This window comes from Natator depressus, chromosome 22 (genome assembly GCF_965152275.1).
Source record: "Natator depressus isolate rNatDep1 chromosome 22, rNatDep2.hap1, whole genome shotgun sequence".
Taxonomy (NCBI): Eukaryota; Metazoa; Chordata; order Testudines; family Cheloniidae; genus Natator; species Natator depressus.
The window spans coordinates 9,906,945-9,931,252 of NC_134255.1; the positions used below are offsets into that span (position 1 = coordinate 9,906,945).

Below are 24,308 nucleotides of genomic sequence, written 5' to 3' on the forward strand. Positions count from 1 at the left end.
ATCCTGCAGTAGGCAATTGCACTGGGACTCCTAGAAGAAGTGGCTGAGGTTGGAGAAGCACTTCTGGGTGGTGTCTGGTCTTGCTTGAGGGTTACTGGTTTGAGGCCTGGTAGATTAGAAGGCCATGCTTATAAGTACGATATGGCTGCTTCTATGAACGAATCAACTTGAAGGGAAGTCAGATATAATTGTGACCATCTAAGCAGATAATTTATTTAAAAGGCTTGTGAATGTGATGTCTTCTGTTTTCTGCATTGGGTGTTTCTGATGATGTATGGCAGGATTAGAACAGGGAAGAACATCATTGTCTGAGTCTTCTTGGCCACCTGCTGAAATGTCAGGTTTTTTAGATATTAATGCAGAAAAATGAGTGAGATTTTCCTGACTTGAAGCTGCCTGAGGTAGAAGAACAGGGCACAAGCTCATCTGTCTCAGTATCTCCTTATCTTTGGAAGATTAAGCAAGTGTCTAGGCAAATAAATGCTTCTTTTTGGCATCTAGATGCCAGTATGCGTCCAAATGTGGATAACCTATTAAAGTGCCCATATCTGGGGAAAATGGAGCTCACAAAGTCCAATTGCCCACTGATACATTGTTGGAAAATCACGATTTGAAAAGGAAAGGCTCCCTGCTTCAGTGCTGCCCTATACGCTGTGATGACCTGTTCTTGCATCATGTTAGCCAGGTGGAAACTGCCTTTAACTCTTAAGCATTCGATTCAGAGGTATTTCTGCACCTAGGATAATATCAGAGAAGAACTAGTGTAAAGTGACAGATTTATTTTTGTAAAGTGATTGGACCTATTAAAATAATTTACAGAGAGCAAAGGAGGTTTCCTGGAACAAGAAGAACTTGAAGGACTGCTAGTGGGAGACACTCAGGCATTGGAGGTGGCTTGATAGACAGCATTGTGGTAGACATTGAGAGGATTGGGATGAGGGGGAAATGAGAGCAGTGATCATGTTGGAGTGAGTTTATAGGGATTATGGGCTCAATTTATCCCTTTAGTGGAATTATGCTAGTGATGTATTGACTTTTTTAAAAAAACCTCGGAAATGCTCCCATCTTTCCTCTCCCGTCTTTTCTGACCAAAGTGAGTAGGGAAGGGACCCAGCCACTCTTCCATGACTTGAAATACACAGCATCAGGGGATGCTAATTCTTCTAAGTATGCTTAGACAGCTCAGTTCTTTTCAGAGCTAATAATAACTTAGGTTTGCATCATGGCTTCTATCCCAAATGACCTCAAAGCACTCTGCACATTATACACACACACAGCATGGTTGAAATGCAGCCACCTCTGGAATGGAGCGCAATAAATCAACCTGCACATAAAATGCTAATACAAGAAGGGAAATCTTAACCCAGGACTCCAGGGGAAATCCCAGACTCTTACACAAAGAGGTTCTGGGCTCTTTGTATGTCCACAGAGGACAAAGAGGTTTTTAAGGGCTCATATGAAACACGCACATGCAAACGACTGCATGGCGCACAATTTACTTTGGAAGGATTAAGGACTGAGTCGACCCTGCTAGGTGGGGTGAAATGAGCTGCATCGCCTGGGAGATCCTCTGCTGGAGTTCAGGTGTTGACGTGCTTTCCTTCCTATTCTAGGTTTAACTGGAGCAGTCTGGTCCCCCTGCAGCTGTGGGGCAGAACACTGGGCCTGCAGGCGGAGGATTCTGAGTTCCGCCTTGAAGGCATGCCCTTCCGCATCTTCGGGGGCTCCATGCACTATTTCCGAGTCCCCAAGGAATACTGGAGAGATCGCATGGTTAAGATGAAGACATGTGGCTTGAACACCCTCACCACGTAAGTGCTACCTTCGCTAACTGGGTCCTGCAGAGTGGCTATTTAAATAAGTGGGGATTTTGCCATTGACTAGAGCAAGTCCTAAAAGGTTGGTTTCTTTCCCTGCTGCCCTGCACACGTTTTCCTGCCAGCAGGTTATCGGCCTTCCCCTGAATATGCTATCCAGCTAGCTAATTCCTTGCTCCCCTGAACGTTCTCCAACTGATGGCTACCAGATCCAGTCCTGCTGGTGGCTCTGAGTCCCAAGGGCACCTCCTGTTTGTTCCAATCTTTCTGCTGTGCAGCAGCAGCCCCTACCAACCAGATGTCTCTTCCTTGTTGTTAGCTGCTTCTGCAGGCTCCAGGCTTGGATGTCTGTAGGAGCATCTGGAAACCAGAAGAGCTAGTACTTAAATGATGCAAGAGCTGTCCATGGAGAACCAGTAAGCACATGTTTGAGAACTACTGCTCTCGACCAATATCATGTGGGGTCTTGAGCCGATGCTGGATTTGGGCCTGTTTAATCTTGCTCTTAAACTGATACCCTCAGTCCTGCAGGGAGCAGACAGACTGAGCTGTTGTCTTTGGGAGTCTGGGGGGTATTGTGCAGTGTGCCCTTTGTGTTCTGTCCACAAGGAGCAAACAAGGGCCTGCTTGACTTGTGACCTCTACTCTGTTAACCACCTTCAGTTCTGCCAGTCCGTAAATCTGACTCTGACCTTCTCTAAGATTTACAATATACGTCAAAAACCTGCATGGTTAGTTCTGGCTTTCCAGGTATGTCTGAGGGAGTCTGATGTGTCTGGTCACTCAGCACTGACACAGTGGCAAGGCAGGTCCAGGCTCTGCAGTTGCTAGTTAACATGATAATGGTTTGGAAACATGCTTCAGCCTTGCCAATGAAGAGAGATCTGGACACCAAAGACTAAATTCCAAGGTGAATCTAAACCTGTCCCTTCAGTGTGAAAGTCACAGCAACTTAGACTCCTTTTCACTTCATTACTTAGACTCCCACTCTGGCCTCCCTCCTTACTGATCCTCTGAACTTGATCCAGTGAGCCTAAGGGCGTCTGAGCTGGTGTAAGTCACATACTAAAGGGCTGGAAGAAAGAAATGTAGGAAGAAAAGCATCTAACAGGAGAGTGTAAGAAGTGGGGTATAAAGACAGCCCCACCCTACTCTAACTGCTGGCTCCTCAGAGTGAAGTAACATCAACATATACCCCTTTACACAGGTGCAAAAATAGTTGTAAGCTTGCCTGACTCTGTTCCTGGCTAGAAGTGGGTGTGCACAAGAGGGCAGTGTATTGAGGAAGGGGAAAAGGGCCCACAGTCCTAGCCTCACTGTTCAGTGTGTGAATTCCCAGTCCCTCGCTCCGACTCTCTGTGTTTTCAGGTATGTGCCGTGGAACCTTCACGAAGCAGCGAGTGGGAAGTTTGATTTCAGCGGAAACCTGGATCTAGAGTACGTGGTGCAATAAGTTGTGGGGAGGGTTTGTTTTTTTTTTTTTTTTTTAGTCTACTGCTATCACTGGTTAGAGTGTAGGGGGCGGGGCAGGGCAGGGGGATGTGGGAGACAAGAGTAAGAACAATTAGCTTTGTGTGTTTGCATTTTTGTTTGCACCCCAGGTGGCTTGTTGGATTTGAATGTGATTGTACTTAGAATAAAAATACATCCCTGATCCTGTCCAGTTGTAGGTTCGCTGCCTCTCCCTGAGTAATAACTTTTTAGGATGCAGTTTCTGTTAAGGAAGGATAAAGTTGACTGCTAGAGAAGTGTTTCCATAGTAAGTGTGTGCTGCATAGATGGTCTTATAGGGACATGTAGAAAAATGTTCAGATCGTTATCCCCTTCCCTCTCCTCACCAAATAACCACCACATCAGGCAGTCCTGGTTTGTTTAGTGCCTCCTTCCTAGGCCTCCAATGAAGACTATGCTAGAAGACTGTGGTTTGACACAGTCCTTGGTTTTGGTTTCAAGGATAGGGTCAGGAACTCCTTTCGCAGTTGATTTCAGCAAGTTTCAAGGCTGGTTTGCTTCTCAAGCATGGAGAAGGATGCAGGGTTTGTTCTAAGGTTTGCTCTAGATAACATCTATAACAGGGTTCTGACAGATTCCCTGACCATATCATTGAGGCAAACTCTATTGAGACCCTGCTCACAGCAACCATGTTTAGCGACTGTTTTGTTGAGCATGGAGCTGTTCCCTACCCAGATATCCTCTTGGGTAACCCCGTCAGTGTAGCCTAGTGGTTTAGAACAGGTGACTGGGAGTTGGGAGAACTGGCTTGATTCTGCCACTGACTCTGTGTGACCTTGAGCAAAGCACTCAGTCTGTTTTGTGCCTTATCTTTCTCATCTGTAAAATAGGAACGGAAGAGAAGTGCCAAGTAATAGTATCTTACTAGACACTTCTAGGTTGGAGCAGCTATGCAAAACATCCACAAAAAGTTTGTAGTTAGTCTGCGTTTGTGTTGGGGGTTTATTTGCATGCTTGTTAATATGTAACAGGCCCATTATACATCTCTGTTCTCCTTCCAAAAGGTCCCCTCCCCCCATATGCGTCTTACTCTTGCCCTTCCCCTTCCGTCCTCAGCAACAGTGAGGGTCATCCCTTGACTCTTGGCATCACCCCCATTGACTTGTCCTTGAGTGGAAAGTCGGGGGAGAGTGGTGATTGTGCTTGGTGCCATTTGTCCAGTGATGAATAGTCTCTCTCCTCTGGGTAGAGGCCGCTCAGTTCGCTCTTTGGGCAGCCTGCCTTCATGGTTAGGTCAGAACCACTCTGTTGTGTGGAGTCAGGTGGTGGGCAGTGCCAGTTAAATGGAATAATGGTATTGCTATTGATCATGTGACTGCATTAAGCCTCTGTGCCCACTACCCCTCTAATTTTTGAGGTCTTTGAAAGCCACTGATTTGGATTCACCTCCTATTGTTGCTACGTCAAACTATTTTCTTTGACTTTGCTGCCTAGACAACATTGTCATGGGTGCATTAGGAATGCACAGAAACCAGGTGGTTTTTTAGCGAGACAATAATTAATGTTGTCTGGATCTCCTAGGGCCTTCCTTACCTTGGCAGCTGAAGTTGGACTGTGGGTGATTCTGCGTCCGGGACCCTATATCTGCTCTGAATGGGAACTTGGTGGTCTTCCCAGGTAAGAGTATGCATGGTAGTCACATGGATTTGGGTTCTTTGTCTGACTCAAATGCTCAGGCATTCAGCCCTTAACTTGAGACAGACTGTGTCTATTTTGCGTTTGTAAGACCATAGGAACACACAAGCTCTCTGGGTCATGCAGCCCGGCCTCCTGCAGAGATTCAGAAATAATGTTAGGAAATGATTAAATGTTACAGCCTGTGTATTTCGAGGAGATGGTCATTTCTCATAGCAGAAATATTCCCACTCAGTCATTGGTCCTTTCAGAGCATTGCAAACAGTAGACCTGAGATTAGAGTTCTGCTGTGAACAGTTTTTTGGTGTTTTTTTAAGGCTGTGGTGTGTAATGGTTAGAGCAGAGAATTGGCATTAGGAGATCCATGTTCTATCACTGACTCACTGTGTGACTTAGATTTACCTTCCTTATGCTTCAGTTTCACCATCTACAAAATACAGATAATGATATTTGCAACTTGATACAAGGATTCATTCACCCCAGGGCTCATTTTAATAGCCCTATAGGGACACACATACGATGTGGATGGGAGCAATAATGTCCCATGATTCCCTCATCCCTCTATTAGAACTTCTTTTAAAGCTCTGATCTCCTGAGTACCTTTTCACCCCCCCACAAAACCTCCACTTACAAGCAACTCACTAGATCTGTGAGGCTGTCATGGCCAGCGGCAGCTCAGGCTGGTTTATAAGGCTGGAGTCAGCACATTTACCAGTTATCCCGCTGCCACTGCATAAGTGGAATCTCGTGTTTACAGCAGCTTGGTAATGGTAAGAGCCCCTGAGAGTCAAATCTAACCCGTAAGCACTGAGAATCTCTCCTGGTTACCAGATCCCAATGGGACAGCTGCCAGCATTCAGTCCCACTTGTTTATCTTTCCTTGTCTTGCTCACCAGAGCTTTAACCTCAGTGGAGGAGCTTGGCTCAGATGAAATTTTGGGATGATCTCTCCCCACTGTCTCTCTGTCTCACTTTTGCTGCAACTCACGCTCTCCTTGCTCTCAGACAAAATGAGTTCAGAGTGTTTTGGCTATTTAATGCAATTAGAGTAATCTTATCAGGAGAGTGAGTTTGATTAAGGCCCCTGGGGTATCCTCCTGCAGGGATGTGAGGCTTTTGCATAGACACTTCTCCACAACATGCAACAAACTGTTTTGTGCAAGCCTGGGGGCCCAGGTGGTAGCAGGATGTGCTGCCACCTGGGAATCAAAATTAAAGTAGAGTTTTGAGATTATGAAGGTCTTAGAGATTCTCTCTTGTCCCATCCTTTCACCATCACTCATGATGGCATAGCTGCTTGTGATAACAGGAAGCCTTGGTTGGAAATAATATTAGTTGAAAATGACTGCATTATTAGCTGATCCCAGGTCACTGTTGTAACATATTTTGCACTCATAGAGCCCCTTTTGCCTGATAAAGTAATAGTATCCCCATTTTACAGTTCAGGAAACTGAGGCAAAGCATGGTTGTGACTTAGCCAGAGCCATACAGTTGCAGAGTGGGATGTAGAACCCAGTAGTTTTGACTCTCGGATCCTTGCTCTTACCATTAGCCCAGGCTTTCTCCTGTAGGGACAGGCAATGAGCAGAGTTACTGAGATTAGATTGTAATAGCTCTGCAGTATACTGCACTTGGATACACGTTGATTGTTCCTTTGTTATCCCAAACAAACCAATTACATCCCGTAAACCTGCACTAGAAGTGAAGGGACAGATCATCTGAAAGGATGTTGTGTGTTGGGGTGGTGATTTGGAGGTGTTGGAAGCTTGGTTTAGGATGTATTTTTATGAAGGAGCATTGGTTGTAAGAATGCAGAAAACTCAGGAATACTCCTCTTCCTCCCTGTCACTATAGACTATGGAGGTCATAGGCTGCTCTCACAATTCGCCGCCACCTCCTTTTGTCAAGAGCATATTTTTTTCCACCACTAATGGCTCAAGAATGATCCAGCTCCAAAACAAAGGACCTCTTTATCTTCTGAGATATAAGGCTTAGCCCATGAGGTATCATGAATGTGAATTGGAATGGGACTGAGTCTCCCAAGTTCATATTCCAAAGTACTGGGATGACAGAGGGGGTGACGTGTGGTTAGAATCCAGAATCTTGATTTGGACTCGTTAACAAATGTAAGTGGAGGTTTGCATTGTAAATGTACTTAATGGGATTATTTTCAGGAAAGTGATTCTGTAAAAGTGTTCCTTTCTTACATGGAACATGCTCAAATGCCCCATGGGATTCCTTTGCCATTCGTGGCATAAATGTCTGTGTAACGTTGCTCTCTGCTGCTAAATAGCTGCTGTGTTCACCTCCCGTGTCTCCTCCACCCTGCAGTCATGGGTGAAGGGATTTTAACTCTCATGCCCCTTCTGTCATAAAAGATGCTATATACATGTAAAGAGACTGTCATTATTCAGTACATCTGCTCCTTCTATGTCTTTGAGTCATTGCTGCTGAACTGATGGCACAAACAAGCATTTTCCTGTTAGCGCTGCAGAGAGCACAGGGAGAGCAAACTGGCTTCTCTTCTGCCTCTTTTATTATCCACACTAATGTCTAAACTTCAGGTGCAGGATCTTTATTATTGGGACTGATGTTTGAAATAGAGATAATCCAGCTTCACATTGAGATCCCAAATGCTTTTGCAGAACTATTGCTAGGAAAAAGCCCTTTTGACTTGGAAACTGTGTGTGTTTTGATCTGGGAGTAGGTTAAAGAGAGAATAAAGCAAACTTTACTATGTGTCATTTAATGAGTTGCTCGAACTGCACTTTGGCTACAGTTAATGTGAATCCAGGATAAAATCACTAATGTCTGTGTACATGTGTGTGTGAAGGCACAGGGTAAAAGTACAGTCCATGATTATGTCCTGAGTATATCTAGCTTAGAGTCTGATACTACCATGTGCTTTCTGAGAGATGTAGAGTACCTTCAACTCCCATCTAGCTCCCTGGGAGCTCAACACCTCTCAAGAAGCCCTCATCACCTTGCAGGATGGAGCTGTTGCTGAGCCAGGTGACCTAAAAATGGCAATTCTTTCTGCCTGAACTCTGTGATGTTTAAGCGACTGGCAGTAATGCATGCGGGCTGGAGCAGAAGTGGGTCCCCAGTCTATTTTCTCTGCTGCTGCTTCTGCTGAACAGTTTCTGGTTATTCTAGGAATCTCCTTCTATTCTCTCCTAGCTGGCTACTCCAAGATCCTGACATGCAACTGAGAACAACCTACAAGGGCTTCACGGAGGCCGTGGATGCCTATTTTGATCACTTGATGGCCAGAGTGGTCCCTCTTCAGGCAAGTAAGATGCCTCACCGTCTCTTTCCAGGACTTGGCTGCTGTAAGCATTAGAGTCCACTCATCCAGCGGCAACAGGATAACTGGCAAACGTGCTTACTCCACCTTATGAACCAGCCTAGACTGCAGCTGGCCATGGTAGTCTCACAGATCTAGTGAGTTGCTTTTAAATGGGCACTTGGGGGGCAATCCTAGCTCATCTTCTACTGAGTTCTATGGAGGAAGAAGGTGTGCAGAAGGATGAAGCTCCCATTAGATTACTCTCTTCCTCCCCACCCTCCTTCTCCCCACAGCAGTGACAGTGCAGGTTTTTCCTAGCTTGGAAGGCACAGGCTTTTCCACCTTAACTGTTGAAGTGTGATTTCCCCTCTCCTCCTCATAGGCATTCGTTTCTTGAGCCCAGGGCCGGTATAACCCCAGTTTCAGCTGGGTTAGAAACCCTGAACCTGGTGATCAGCTTCCCCCCTCTCTCCCTACAGTACAAGAAAGGGGGCCCCATCATCGCGGTGCAGGTGGAGAATGAATACGGTTCCTACGCCAAAGACCCTCAGTACCTGACCTACATTAAAATGGTAACGTTGGCACTCCCACTCTTCCCTGTGGCAGGCACCTCCTGAGCCTGCTCTTTAGCTTCCTCCTTTCCTGCACTCCTACAGACCTCTGCTGACACCTGACCACACCTGGAGAACATCAGCAGGGTCAGTGTCTGATCCAGCTAACCTCCAATACCCATGCCCCTGTAGCAGGTGAAGTGATCCACCCTGTATGTCGATGGGGGTTGGGAGTGGGGAAAGAGGTCCTGTTTAACCCCTTCACTGCAGACAAGAGCCCGTGTATGCTGACTGTTGCACTCCATGAGCTCTTCCCAGAAACACAAGGATACCCACCTGGCCCTGGGCAAGGCTGTCCCCTGGCTGTGCTCATTCCTATTCTCCAGATCAGAAGCAGTTTTGTGGTCGTTCTGAGGCATGCCTGATCCAATGCCTTCCCTGGGAGGGAGGTTTCTGTGAGCTAGAAACAAGCCGCCTCATAAACCTCTGTAATCTGGAGTTCAATATTGGCCAGGCAGGCTAATTTGACTAAGGCCTCCCTCATCCTCATCAAGCAGAGACCGTGACCCAGTCTGGGCTTCTGAGCTGGGCGCAAAGAGCTGATGTGGACTCGAGGAGACTCTGTTATCCTGGTGAATCGGATATGAGCCATGCTGACTTGCTTACCTGCTGCTGGCACAATACCCATGCCAGTGCAAACAATTAACTGGGGCCACTTTATAGCTCAGAGGGTCATCTTTCCGTGAGAATCTAAAGATCCTGTTATGTTTGAGAGGGAAGTTATTTGCTCAGCATCCTGCTGTGTGTGTGTTATGGGGGAGGTGTTCTGTTTTCAAATGCTTGTGCTGCAAATGTTTAAGATTCAGAGTAACTATTAAGATCTTGGGTTGGGTGAACGAAGACTGACCTCCTCTCACACATTCCTTGGCTTCAAACAGGTGGCACAGTCCTCTTTTTGCCCCCTAAGACCCCACTCCCTAGAGTATTGTGTTTACGGGCCCAGGTTTTCACCATAAACTCAGTGTGTCCCCTGCTTTTCTGCCGTGGCATTGACAGCTCCTGCTTTAACTTTGCAGGTATTTCAGCCCCCTTGTGCTAGAAGCCAGTTGGAGAGTTAACTGGATTAGTTCTGGCTCAGGTCATCTTACTCCTCACAACTAGCCTGCAAGTATTCAACTGAAGGAGTCACGTGGCAAGGTTCCTAATCCTTTTTGAATGATTCCCCTCCTGCGCTAACTCAATCTTCACCTCCCTGGAGGGTTAAATGTGACATGTCCCGGTTAACAGGTTATAAGGTTGATTTCTAGCCTGAACAAAGATTGTGAGAGCCATTTAAAAAAGTCTGTCGAGTTCACACTCCCACTTCTTATATCAAGTGATGAGCATGTAAGTAAATGGCTGTTTGGGTCCTGTACCACTCTGGCATGGAGATGGCACTATTGCATTGCTCTGAGATCAGACTTTACAATTTACCAGCCCGCTTGCTCACTTTTACCATGACAATGATGACGATGAAAGAGCTAGTGATATTTCACTCACCTGTCAAAACAAATTACATGCCCCAGACGAGTGGGTGAATAGAATTTTGCAAGGCTATTTCCTTCTGGTCTGATATTGTGTGTGATACCTCCTGTCTGAGGCTGTGTTGTCTAGTGGTTAGAGAGGAGGGACTAGGAAATCAGGACTCCCGGTTCTGCTCTTGGCTTTGGATGAGAGTGTGGTATAGTGTTGGTGCAGAGAGACTCCTGGGTTCTGTTCCTGGCTTGGCCCCTGGGTTTTGAGTATGATGGGCTGGTTATTTCACCTCCCTTTGCCCATCTGTGACTGTAGACTGACTTGTGTTTGTTGTTAACATGGTGCAATCATCCTAAAATTCACATTTAAATTAAAAAACAAAACAAAAACAAAAAAGCCCCTTAAGGTCCCACTCCCCATCACACCCTGTCAGGTGCTGCCTTTACCCTTCTGTGTCCTTGTCATGACTGCCTGTATCAGCAACCACCTTCCTCAAGGTACATGAGCATACTGCTGCTGTGATTATCTGAATACACACACCTGTGCCTGCCTTTGACTCTGTTTCTAATTCTGGTTTTCCTGTTGTACCCTGAAATCCTGTAATGCATTTCAATGTGCAGCGACTCACTGTTTTTTTACTTACTTCCAAGTAAAATAAATAAATACAAAGCTAACATTAATGGAGCACTCTAGGAATATTAAATAAGTGCAAGTGAGAGAAATCCCAAAATTCCCACAGTAACTGAATTCTGCCCCACTACAAGTGTCTGTTAAGATATAACCGTGATCGCGAATCAATATAATGATGAACAGAGATTGGCAGAGAAACTGGAACCAGGCCAATGTATCTCTGAAATGTCTCTTTAAGTTCTCAGTCATAATATTGATTTAATGTAACTTTCCTTTGTGCAATATGTAAATGTTCGTCATGTAAGTGCTTTACCGACATTAGCTAATGAATCCTTGCAGGTAACTGGTTCAGACTGAGATGTATTTATCCCCGTTCTACTACGCGGTAAAAGTAGAATGGAGAACTAAGAGAAGTCATCATTCAGAGCTTACCATTCAGGGATTCTCTTGGCATAGTTACCTATGACCTTTTGCCCAGAAATGAATGAGAGATGTGTCCATTACTTCGTGATTCTGTTAACCCACCCTGGTCTTCTATATTAAGTGGTAGGAAGGCAGACTGTTCTTCTTTGCCTCCTTCCCCTATATTCCCCTTGCGGTTGGAAGCAGCGGAATTACCAGATATGTTCAAAATATTGCCCAACAGGGATACGTAATCCTGAAATTTGGGAGGGCCAATCCAGTCAAATAAAGAATCTCACTGGGACAAAAATGAAGGGAGGCAGAATAGGAGGCTGTGATAGCTTCAAAATATATATACTTCAACCACTTCTCTTCTTGTAGTAAAGTGTGACAGCACGTCAAAGGAAGGAGCCTGCTTCCATTGAAACGAATGGGGATTTTGCCACTAACTTCAATGAAAACAGGAATAAGATGTGGTTTGATATTTACATAGCCCATTTTGGCCAGAAAGTAGCACAGTGGTTTATTGTGAAGTCCACAGCTGTGACCCCAGATGAAACTTCTTCCATTTCTTTCAGTGGATGGACAAAAAATAGTTTGCAAGCATCCGGCCAAGAGGTCTGTCCCCTATCCTCCTCCCTCCACCGCAAAGAAAGATGGTACTGAACTGTACCTCCTTCGTGTGCCGGTGAAATGTTAAATTCGGGTCCCACCCAACACGATTTTTTTTCTCCCTCCCCCCCCATTTAGGCCCTGTTAGACAGAGGGATTGTGGAACTGTTAATGACTTCTGACAACAAGGATGGACTCTCCTCTGGCTACGTAGAAGGAGGTATGTGGCATTGCAGTGCTTTTCAAGGGGAAAAGTTAAAGCTACTCTTCTAGTCTGGAATGGTGGAAAAGACTGATGCCTTAAATGAGGGGAGGTGCATTTCCTTAGGTACATCTTTATTATTCATTATTTTTTGTGTTGTGTTAGCACATAGGAGCACAAGTCAAGGACGGGGATCCCACTGTGCTAGATGCTGTACAAGCATGGAACTAAAAAAAGAGTCCCAAAGAGCTTAGTGCACACTCCTTTTCAATGTAATGACTGGGATATGGATGGCAGCAGAGTTGCACCATGGCTATACAGCATGTTGGAGCACCGAGGAGCTATATATCACTTTTCAGACCATGTGGAGGAGTCAAGGGCTGATAGGGATGAACAGCTTGGATATAATAAGGTTTAACCATATATAGCTACCTCGTCCTGTTTGGTGATGAGCATCTGCAACTTCCATTAGCGTTCTTTGGAAGATGAAAGAGATCAGATACCAAGAGGTGTTGAGCAAAGAGGTTGAAATTGCTGTTGATGCTAAAAATACTGCCCTAGCTATTTATTTCAATTTAACATATTAAAAATGCCTACATGTAAGCACTTGGTACCCTAACAATTATTAAAAGTGCAATCACCTTTTGTTAGGATTTTGTATTTTACATTAAAAGTCAGAAGGCCTCATGAAAAGCCGAAATGGGAGACTGAAATTTACCGCTCTGAAAGGGTTGAAAATCGTTTGTAGAGGGGCAGGCTGGCTAGCCGTGGGTTACTGTGGCATTTGTGCGCTTGTCCCCAGAGCGTGGAGCTTTTCGGGTGCGAAGAGGAGTCGGGAGGGACAAGTTGACTTTTGTGATATAAATCTCATAAAAAATCAATCCTCCTAATGAGCTATGATCTCCCTGAAAATAACTCCTAAAAACCCAGTTTAGCACCTAGCCATACAGAAACCCAGGTGCATGAATTCCAGTTTCTGTGTTCTGCATTTGATGGTGTTGTTTACAGCACCATATTGAGATGTTCCTTTTTCTGTGCTTGATCCTGCAACTAGCCCTTAATCACTTCACTGTTCCCATTGACTTCAGTGGGGCTACCCATCTGAGTAATGATTACTTTCCTGTGTAATGGTTTGCAGGTCCCAGGGCTATGTTAGTCATAAGTAAGGCAGCGAGTCTTTCACGGAGGTCACGGATTCCATAGGCCCTCCATGACTTCTGCAGCGGCAGGTGTGGCTGACCCCAGGGCCGGCCTAGCAGCTGGGCCAGCCACAGTGGCTGCTGCTTAGGCAGCCCCAGGCAGCTGGCCCTGGCGCTGCCCCGGAGCAGCGATCTAGGAGCAGTGGCAGGGCCCTGAGCCGCCCCTCCCACTTCCAGAGCCACAGCGGCGGGGTCCCAGACCACTCCCCCCCAGCAGCAGTGGCATGCTGGAGCCTCCCCGACCCACTCCCAGAGCAGCAGTAGCATTGCCAGAGCGCCCCCCACCCTCACCCAGCAACTACGATTTAGTCAGGGGTATTTATAGTACAAGTCATGGCCAGGTCATGGGCTGTGACTTTTTGTTTATTGCCCGTGACCTGTCCATAACTTTTATTAAAAATACCCATGGCTAAATCGTAGCCTTGGTCACAAGTGCTGCTGATGTTCAGTCCAGAGAGAACTGCATGGAGATCACAAAATAAGAGATGTTCCCCACTCTTCTTTGCTCTTACGTTTTAAATAAATAAAGCGGGGGGAATGCATTCTTGGTGTAACTCTGAAGCTTGTGGAGTTGCACCCCGACTTAGTGTAGCCTGTTCCAGTTTTTCTTTCAGCTACAGCAGTTTCCAGCCTTGTCCACACAGGGTCACTCTCTCCCTGCCAGTGAGCTCAGCATTTGGAAGGGGTGGGGGTGGAAATCCCCTTTTTAGCACTCGTTGCCTTTCCTGGGAATGTTTACCGCCTTGGAGCTCTCTCTCGTGCGGAGTTGTCTTTTCCAGAGGGCTGTATGATGAGAGGGCTTTGATACCAATTCGCCTTTTAGATGTCATAACAATCTGCTCATTAGAGTCAACATGTCAAGTAATCAGGAATGCGGAATAACTAGGGCTTCCAGTGATGCTGCAGCAGCAGCAAGGTGGCTGAAAACACAAAAGGGAAGGTAATAGAATCTGCTGTAGAAATAGGCAGAAAGATGAGAGAGGAGAAACTGCTGCCATGAGGCTGGAGAGGAATATAAAGCCATGATCCTGAGGCCTGGTTCATTCTTCTCATCAGTGGAGGCTTGGTTTCCTTTTAAAACGTGTGTGTGATTCCCATTGATGCTAGTGGCTGACAGGTGCCTTGCAGAGAAGAATATCCATTATGGAAGGGCATCTGCCCCAGGGTGTCGTAGCCAGTCTGGTAGTTCTCTCCTAGCCCCTGCTCTGTGGCTGTAAAGGACCCTGCTGGCCTCAGAATCAGTGCAGTGGTGGGAGCAAGGCTTCTGATGGTGTGCATCCCCTCCACACCCATGGACACAGCATATGCCACATGCTGCAGCTCTCTGGGGGTAGCATTGAAGCCTGTAGCTTGCAGTCTGTATGGATCCATCAGCCATCGACCTGGGCTGAGGAAGGAGGTGCAAGAGCTGCAGAGGCTTTTTGAACCCTGAGACTGGCGTGGCAATGCCAAGAAGCTTCAGTACTTCTCCACAGGCTAGAGTAGGGTAAAGTATCTCCCGCACAGCAATCCCCAGCGTCCAACCCAGTTCATCAGGCAGGGCCCTGGGAGCAGGCTTTGCATCGCTGTGCAGATTACAATTTCAACCAAGGGGGTAGACACGGGGCTGTGGGTGGCTGTTATTGGGGCATCCTATCAAAAACTGCCTCTTGTATTCCGTGAAGATGGGAGGTGCTTCAGACAGGGAAGGAGAGCTTCCAGAGAACCTAGTTAGCTAGTTCACCATTATATCTGGGTTTGCTCTGTCGCTCCCCAGTGTCTTTGATAGCTGCTCAGCAATGTATGGCTAATTCCGAGTGGACAGGTGGCCTCATCCCATTAAACTACTATCACACTCTGCACTAATTGGCAATCTCGTTGGCAGTCTTGACAGTGAACCTAAGGGCTAAATGTGCCACAGAATCCAAACTCCTGGTCCCTCCAGGTCAGGACTGAAGTGCACTGGGATGGGATGTGTGTAAAGCTTACCTGCTGCTGCCCATCCTTTATCGGATCTGAGTATTTGGGCTCGATTTTGTTCTCCCACCAGTTTCAGTGGAGTTCTTGATTTGCACTGAGAGCAATACTGGGCACCTTGTCTCCAGGGCTTTCAACCAGTGCCTTCCACCAGCAGTAAACTCATGTTTTGTTCTTGCAAAAGAAATGACTTGCTTGTCTGTACCAAAGTCTCAGGGTTTGCACATTGGTCACAGAAATCTGTGAAAATCCAGGTAAAAATGGTGAAATGCTGGCTCTGGCTCTTGTAAATATTCTGTTTGAATCATTGTGCTTGACAAAACAGGGGCTGGAGCTGATGCCAGCTCTTTTAGATTATTGTGGAATAATGTACTTCTGTATTAACAATACTTGTACCACTGCTCCTTACATTGCAGAGCTCTTGCACTTGGAGTGTCTTAAATGTTAGGCAAGGGCAAGAGAAGAGTTAAGGGTTCTTCACACCACAGCCCCTGTTGGGTTGAGGAATATTGGTTCCTGGGCTGCCATGTATGTTGTCAAAGTGCCATGTGCACTAGTTCTCCTGGACTATGCAGTCAGTGCCTTTCACCCAGCATGCAAAGAGCATAATCTAGCTGTTGGCTTGTTTCCGGTGAAACACTGTGTGTCTCCCTGCTGAGATGTAGACTTTAATTGGGAGATCTATCTGGCTCATTTGTATTGTGGTTTCTCAATCCCTCTCTTGTTCACCTACCCCCACAGAACCATTAAGCTGTAAGCCTCTGCCAGGGATAGAGTATCCTGCAGCTAAAGCCTGGAGATCAGAATTGCCTCCAGATATGATTTCTAATAATAACAGTTCTCCTTTATGGTGCCTTTCATCCCAGGATCTCCAAGTGCTTTACGGATGCTAATTAAGCCTTGGGATACCCCATGAGGTGAGCTGCTGTTATTTCTTGCTTGTATCTCTGTGTGAACATTCAGAGCTAGGAATGTGGCCTGCAGCTATTCCACTGTTTGTCGAAGTCCACAAGCTGAGAAGCTTCATGGTAGGTCAGGATTTGGATCGGAGACCTCCAAGGAGCACCCAGGCGTGCTGCAGGATGTTGTGTTAATGATTCAGTAATTGGCTTATTTTCCCTCTGAGTTGGTGACAGGTTGATGTCCCATCCTGGTATATGGAAACGTTCCATCAGTTGAGGGGATTGATTTATCAGCACTAGTGAAGACTCTTGTTTCTCAACAGCTTTGGCCACTGTTAACTTTCAGAAGGTGGATTCCAGCTTCCTGGTCTATCTCGACACAGTACAGGTAAGATGAAAAGATTTGTCTTTGTTCAGCCTATTCTTTTCGTTGAAACAGTGGCATCCAAGCACTGATACCTTATTTTTGTGGTGGATGCTCCAGACTCCTCTTCCCTTAGGGCCAAATCCCTTTGAAGTCAATGGAAAGTTTCCCATTGATTTCAGTGGAAGTTGGATGGGACCTTAATGAGGCTGCACCCCAATGCTCACTTACTGCTTGCTTTCCCGTATGGTTGTGGAGCTTGGCTAGTGTTCGCAATCTGGGATCTCTCTTTGGAAAGCGGGGGGATAGTGTGTGTGCCATTGCATCAGAATTTCTACAGCTGAGACCCAGCTCTGGTATAAAGCAGAGAGAGAGAGAGACAGGCTGCAGATCAAGCTCTGAATTTCTGAATGCTTCAAAGATGGGGGATGTTTGGATCTAGGGTTCTGGTTCAGCCCATAATGGGCTGAATCCTAATTTCATAATATTCATGGATACTCATGAAATTGGGGGTTTGGGCAGCTGGGAGCTTCAGAACTCTTAAGAGCGTCGTTTCAGCCTCACAGGGATTAGATATTCAGGACAGAAGCCCACAGCTTTTCAAGAGCACAGCTGCAGTCATTGCAGCCCTGAGGGGACACAGCCAACCTCCAGGTTACTGAGAATATGGAAAACATGGGTAGCACTGTATAAAGCTACAGGCTGTTTGCAAAATGCAGATTTAGATATGGGTTGGGTATTCAACGGCCAGCCAGCCTCTCTGCCCCCCCCCCCCCCCCCCGCCCCCGTGTTTGGATAGCGGGGCACTAGTCCAGCTGCGTCTCGAGGGAATGGTATGGTGGGAATGAGTGTGGTGGAAAAGCAAGATGCTGCGATGTCCCCGATAGACTTGCTACGTCACAAAGCCACCAGCAACATGTGATTAAATTATCCCCCTCGCCCGGATTGAATTTGCAGCATGAGGTCTATGTTTGTCTGTCCTTTTTAGTGCTTAACAGATTTGAACGTCTGGTAATTCCTTTTTCTAATATTGAGTGATCAATTAAACAATTAAAGTGAACAAGTTTTGGCAGGAGAAGGCAGGACTCCACAGCAGCCTTTCTGGCAAGTGTGTCCTTCATAGCCGTAACCGAGTGCCTTGTGCATGCTGGTGGGGAGAAGAGGGGATGGCATTCTGAAGTGTTCTGCTGGTGGAGCCCTTGGGAATCTGTGAGCAGATTTCCTATTTGCAGGTCCTGATCTGACTCCCCTCACCTGGGTTTCCATTGTTCCATGACATATGCAGCTATTGATCCACTGAAGAGAGGCCAGAATAATTTCACTTTGGCAGCAGGGAATTGGGCCTGACTGCTTTGGCAGCATTCTGATTCTCCACGTTCTCTTTGCTTTTGAGTATTAATCTGCAGGTACCACTGGATCTTGGAACTGGAGACCTCCTTTCCTGCAGCTTGAGGGCTCTCTACACAAGTGGAGATAGCCTGACGCTTGTGTGTTTCATTTAAAGAGGATTGTGCTGTTCTGCCTGACCCACAGGAGCCTGGGCATTGGTCTGTTCCTGGCTTGAAATACCTTCCCTACTGTGCTATAAAGGTTAATTGTAGCCAGGTATCTCCGAAAGCCAGAAATCTTATCTCCTGAAGTGTTTGTTAATGGGAAGGTGATGGGAAGGTTCTTTAGACTCATACTAAGTATCCAAGGGATTAAGGGTAATTTAAAGTTTAAATCCCCTGTGTATCAAATTTTTTTGTGGGGTGGACTAAGTGTTTCTTAAATCAAGTGAACTCACAAAGCAGAGTGAAGGCTCCTTCTGTTTGCCAAGCTGCTTGGTTCACACACAGTCACAGCCATGTCGAGATCCGGATAAAAATAAAAGTATCGTGCCTATGACACAGCCAGCCAAGTCAGGGTCAGGCTGAGCAACGCCGTGGTTTCAGAAGCATTTAATCATCGAGGGGCCAGTGAGCTGCCAATCAGGCTGCGCTGCAGCCCTAGCGAGGGGCCAGTGCACAGTAATAGAGGTTTCAGTCTCCTCTGATAAAGCAAATTCAACACGGCAGCTCATTACAGCAGCTTCAGTGGGAAGTTTGGGTGCATGATTTCATATTTGAAGGGCTCCACCAGCCATTTAGGCACGTTCCTAAATGTTCCTGCTTATCAGTCTGAGAACTGGACTCCCTAATTTAGTCACTCAGGCTTGGAAACGGGGTTCTCTATTTCGGTGCCTTTGAACAGCAGGTTCTGGCAATTGAAAAAGGCGGTCTGAATTATAGAGTTCATGGAACGGACTCCATGAACTGTCTGGGCCTGGTATGTGTCGCCGCTGTTTGCTCTCTCCTCTATTATTCTAGCTTTGCCATCCTAACTCGCTCCTCCCCTGCTATCTCAATCTTAGCTGCTCTGCAGCTTTGCCAGCAAGTTCCAGTCTTCACCTGCAATGCCCCCACCGCCTGCTGTTCCAGTCCAGGGTCCCACTCAACTCTGCCAACTCTGCACCTCAATCCTGATCTACAGCCCTCACACCTCCATTCCAAGCCTGAGCCTCTCCTAAGTGTGTAATGCCAGATGGTATGGATAAGCTAAGGTGGTGAACTATATTAGATTTCAGACCCAAATCAAATTTAAGCAAAGGACACCAAGCACTGGATTAACCCATTGTGTACTGTACTTTGTCCTTTTGTAACTGATACAGTGGGGCGGTGGAGGTGATGTCTTGAGTCTGTGTCAAGCAAACAGTAGTAGCGTCATTCCTACCCTCACCTGGGGTGATTCACCACTCTAGCAGTCTTTTCTCTCTAACGACTAGGGTATCCCGGTCCAAAACTGATCAGGAGGCAGTTAGACTCAATGGCATTCTGTCTTGTTGCAGATATGCCTACATATTGGCTTCATGACAGCGCTTCATGCAGGATCCTGTCCCAGGGCACCCCCTCAACACTGCCTGCATGGTGTTTTATTTAACACTGCTCATTTGTGGAGGAGCACTCCAGTCTAGTGTTTCACCTGAGTGCCCCAGATTCCTTGCACTGTCAGAGATGTAAGCTGTATAGAGGTGGGGAATTGGTGAATGAGCACTTCGCTCAGATCGCAGCCTGGTTGTGAGATGCCACAGCAGCAAAATGGGACCAGGTTTTATTTTTTATATGATAACAATCTCCTCTTTGATTGCACACTCTTCCCTCCTCCTCCACCACCAACACCTTCCCTTCCTCCCCTAAATGCCAGCCTGGAAGATTTGCAGAAATGCTTTGTGTCCCTGGGCTGTGGCCTGTCTGTTCTCTCATCTCCCCATTTTCCAGCTTGGAACCTAATTGGGATTTCACATTCTTGGAAAGTTTGCGGGGCAAATCCAGCCATTTTAACCTGACTTTGTGACCCACAGGCTAGAGAGGTTCTGCTGTAATTGGCCTTGCCATGTTGAGCTGGCACTGGAGCAAGAAGTAGCATGTTCTCCACCAACCTCATAGTCATTGCTGATCACCAGGTACAGCATGACCCTTGGAGAACAGCACTCCGTCTGCAACACTAGTTAATTATAGGGGTTGGAGGGCTGACCATGCGTGTTCTTAGGGAGTCTGAATCATAGGTTTGTTTGTCCTTGATGTGGTCTCTATTCAAGGCGCTGATTAAATGCCCTGCTTGACTGTTTTGTCTGAGACTGATTTGATTGATACTGTATTTTATCAAGAGCTGATCTGAACCTGGAGCAATTAGAACGTTACAGGCACCAGCAGTTGTATTCTCCTAATAGAACATGATTTTCTTTAATTCTGCTTACCTTATCCCTTTCACATAGCATCAGATAACCCCCACCCATCAAACACAAGGTGAAATTGCCTTGACTAGGAGTAAACGTCCTGAGTGGGGAGTGCTGACAAGTCTGATCGCACATGGTACTGTCTGGTGTGATGGGGTCAAGCGGAATTCCACAGGAGGTAAAGGAGCTGGCAAGCCGTGACAAATGGGAAGAAATTGCTTTTTAATGAAGACCTAATTCCTGCAAAGGCTAATGCTTTCCTGCCATCACCATATGCAGCATTAAAAAGGCATTAAGTCGCTATGGTCTGCTGTTCCCACCTTGGCAAGCATTGGCTACAGCACACCTGCAAACTCATAAACTGCAGTGGTGTGGCTGATAAGTAGACATTTATAAATGTGAATTTCTAGCAGAAACTAAACCATCGCAGTTGGCTTGTTTTTTTGCTCCAGTTGCTCAAAGTCTTGATATGTGGAACCATTTGGTGTCACCTGTTCTTTTGCGTTGCTTTGTGTTTCCCTTCTGGTGGTGTGATCGTAGGAGACTGTATATGCTGCAGGCTCTGCTTTGCCCATCTGTCCTAGGTGTTTCTATGTCTTGCTTGACCAGGGTTTTATCTCTAGATCTTTTCTGTCCACTTGAGAAGAAACCCTTTTAAGGGCCTTTTCCTCCAACAGCACTCAGACGATGGGCCTCTGGAAAACAAGGGTGAGCACTGGATCACCATACCACCCCATTCCATGTAATTCTGTCTTTTGTTTTTATAACAGCAAAATAAGCCGAAGATGGTGATGGAGTATTGGACTGGATGGTTTGATAGCTGGGGCGGCCCTCATAATGTCTTTGATGCAGATGGTGAGCACCATATATTATCATCGCACACTTAGGATTTATTGCGGTATAAACTGCTGTCAACAAACGTGGTACAGTAATGCTGTCTCCATCAAGTTTCCTATCTAGCGATGCCCCTAGCTCCAAGCAAGTGCCTGTAAATTTATAACCTCTGTAGTGGATTCACACACTGCTGTGGGTTTTTTTTTTGTCTTTCTTTATCCCTGTCAATGTCAAGTAGTGATTTTTATGTGGCATTTTTCAAATAAGTTTGTTTTCACTGCTCTAGGAGTTAGCATATCAACAAGCTAGTGCAAGGAGTAGTTGCATAGATTCCAAGGCCAGAAAGGACCATTGTGATCATCTAGTCTGACCTCCTGTATAACACAGGCCAGAGAACTGCCCCAAAATAATTCCTAGAGCAGATCTTTCAGAAAAACAATCAATCTGGATTTAAACATTGACGTTAGCCGTCAATCTTTATATTATGGCAGTGTCCAAAAGGCCTCAACTGGGTCACGACCTCCCATTGTGCTAGAGGCTGTACAAACACAGAAAAGAGACAATCTCTGCCCTAAAGAATTTACAGTCTGAAGAGACAAACAAAGAGTAGGCGATGTGGATACAACATACAAGCTAATGAAATTGGTGAAGAACTGATAGTTATGTCGATGGTAGAAAACTTTTGTAATTGGGGTTAGAGATAAGGTGGAAGGGAAAGGAAATAAGGATAGTCACTGTGAGGAGCTTAGAAAGGACTTCTGGGTTTTATTTCACCACCTCCACTGTTTCCTATCTCCCTACCTCTTCAGGGGTATGGGTCATCGTAGGGACACGTCATTGCCCACTGAAGTCACTGGCAGATTCTCCATTGACTTCAGTGTGCATTGGAGCAGGCCCGTAAAGCTTTGTTCTAGTGATCTACATTTTTATGTGGCTCCTATCACCACAGAATCTGAGTACCTCACTATCATTAATGAATGTATTTTTCCAACACCCATGTGGAGAGGGAAATAGTATTAGCCCCATTTTACAGATGGGGAACTGAGGCATAGAGAGACGAAATGACTTAGCTGAGGTCACAGAGGGACTCTGTGGCAGATTTGGGAATAGAATCCAGATCTCCTGACTCCTAGCCCAGTGCCTCAGCTACTTCGTCCCTAACTTGTGCAAATTTCTAAGGGACTCTATTCTGCATATGTATGCTACAGCAGTAGTAAAAATGACATGAGGATTTTGTGATAGCTCTGTCATTACATTATATGCATAGTAAATAGATTTGTTTTCACTCCAACAAGATTATTTTACCTTTTGTGGGTGATATGGTCAACATAAACCTCATTCAAACTTACTACTTCCAAAAGGGTCGTGTCCCATTTCAGTTCATATATTAAGAAACAAGGTAAATAAATATATCTTAAAAAAATAAAGGCAACTTAAATAATTTGGTCATAACATCATGCATCTAAAATAACCTGTCTCCTACCTGTGCAATTCTCTGTGTAACTATGTCATCAGTATAGTAGATCAAGGTCCTTGCCTAGGCAGAATTCCCACTGAAGTCAATGAAAACTTTGCCTGCTTTGGGAATGTAGGCTCTCTCGGATGGGTTGTGTATGAATTATTCCTGCAGAACATTTCAAGTGGAAAGGTTGCCCTATATAAAGTAAAAGCGACAGAGTCCTGTGGCACCTTATAGACTAACAGACATATTGGAGCATAAGCTTTCATGGGTGAATACCCACTTCTTCAGTTGCATCTGAAGAAGTGGGTATTCACGCATGAAAGCTTATGCTCCAATATGTCTGTTAGTCTATAAGGTGCCACAGGACTCTGCCGCTTTTACAGATCCAGACTAACACGGCTACCCCTTTGATACTCTATAAGGTAGCTGTAAGTGTCTGGAGTTACCCCAGGCATGAATTGGGCTCATGAAGCATTGGGAGAGGGGGGTGATTGTAAACAAAATGCTCAGTTTGAAATTCTTGAATTGTTGGCGTGTTCAGTCCGTACTATGTTATACTACCTTCTTGATTTGTGATGTTCGGAACCATTATTGGGAGTTTTCCTTCCTTTACAGATATGGTGAATTCTGTAGCAGAAGTCCTTAAAACAGGAGCATCCATCAACCTCTACATGTTCCATGGGGGCACCAACTTTGGCTTCATGAATGGTGCTCTGGATTTTGATGAATACAAGCCAGATGTCACAAGTTACGGTGAGTTTTCTTTCACTGCCTCGCTTGCATGCCCATTGCAAGCCTGCAGCCTTTGAGCCAGCTGCAGCTGATGGAAAGCTCTATGCCCATCACTTTCTTGAACGATCTAGGTGCTGTCTCTGCATCACCATCACCCAGACAGGAGAGAAGAAAGACCCTGATCTTGGTTCATCTGGGAAGATGGTGTGACTGTGACAGAGGGTTTCCTTTAACACTCCAGATTTCTCGCCCTATTCCAGTATTTGGGGGAGCCCTTTACTATGAATTGAGTCAGAAACCACTGGGTAGATAAAGACATATAGTTAACATCAAGTGGTGCTGTTTTCTCTATAGTGTCTCTCCTCTCTTTCAATTAATGATTAAGGAAAGACCATCTGAGACTTCTGACACCAAAATAGTTGGTTGTTTGGCTTTGACTTTTAACAATTTGAAGAGTATCTTATAGCAATTTTCATCCCAAAAGTCCTCACCAAAACTATTGACTTTATCCTACATGGAGTTAAGGGCAGATGCAGAATGGGACCCTCACAGTATGTGCAGCCAACACTGGGGAGGAGAGCAGCAGCCACAGTACAGCAGTGAGGGAAAAGAGGAAATGTTAGCAGAGAATGCTAAGGCAAATCTGTGTTCTTATGGAAAGGTGTCTGGGACCATGCAAGGCAGATAGGACGCCTATCCATTTACTGCATGGCACTGTCCTCAACGTATTTGTGTTGCGTGGAAGAAGGGCTGACTTGAGCTTGCTGTGATTTGAACCTCTGATTGCAACAAGTGGAGAGATTTCATACCTGAAACATAGGCCTTTAACATGCATCCATATTTCTTCCCCTCCTCTTTGGCTTGCAATAACAGTTAAGAAAATATTTTATTTGTCAGTCAGTTGTATGAGGCAGGGGAAAACCCATTAAGCATAATGGGA

The 24,308-nt window shown here is 45.8% G+C and overlaps 1 protein-coding gene across 2 annotated transcripts in view; it reads left to right on the forward strand.

Annotated features, from left to right (window-relative positions):
• GLB1L2 (galactosidase beta 1 like 2) overlaps positions 1 to 24,308 on the forward strand; it is a 51,640-nt gene that overhangs the window by 10,147 nt on the left and 17,185 nt on the right. Inside the window, exons 2-10 of one of the 2 annotated variants that reach the window (XM_074936795.1) lie at positions 1,614 to 1,811; positions 3,186 to 3,254; positions 4,851 to 4,946; positions 8,145 to 8,253; positions 8,733 to 8,825; positions 12,102 to 12,183; positions 16,546 to 16,610; positions 21,111 to 21,195; positions 23,252 to 23,389. In XM_074936795.1, coding sequence (XP_074792896.1) covers positions 1,614 to 1,811; positions 3,186 to 3,254; positions 4,851 to 4,946; positions 8,145 to 8,253; positions 8,733 to 8,825; positions 12,102 to 12,183; positions 16,546 to 16,610; positions 21,111 to 21,195; positions 23,252 to 23,389 — 935 coding nt within the window. The remainder of the gene's footprint in view (positions 1 to 1,613; positions 1,812 to 3,185; positions 3,255 to 4,850; positions 4,947 to 8,144; positions 8,254 to 8,732; positions 8,826 to 12,101; positions 12,184 to 16,545; positions 16,611 to 21,110; positions 21,196 to 23,251; positions 23,390 to 24,308) is intronic. The other variant, XM_074936796.1, reaches the window with a different exon arrangement.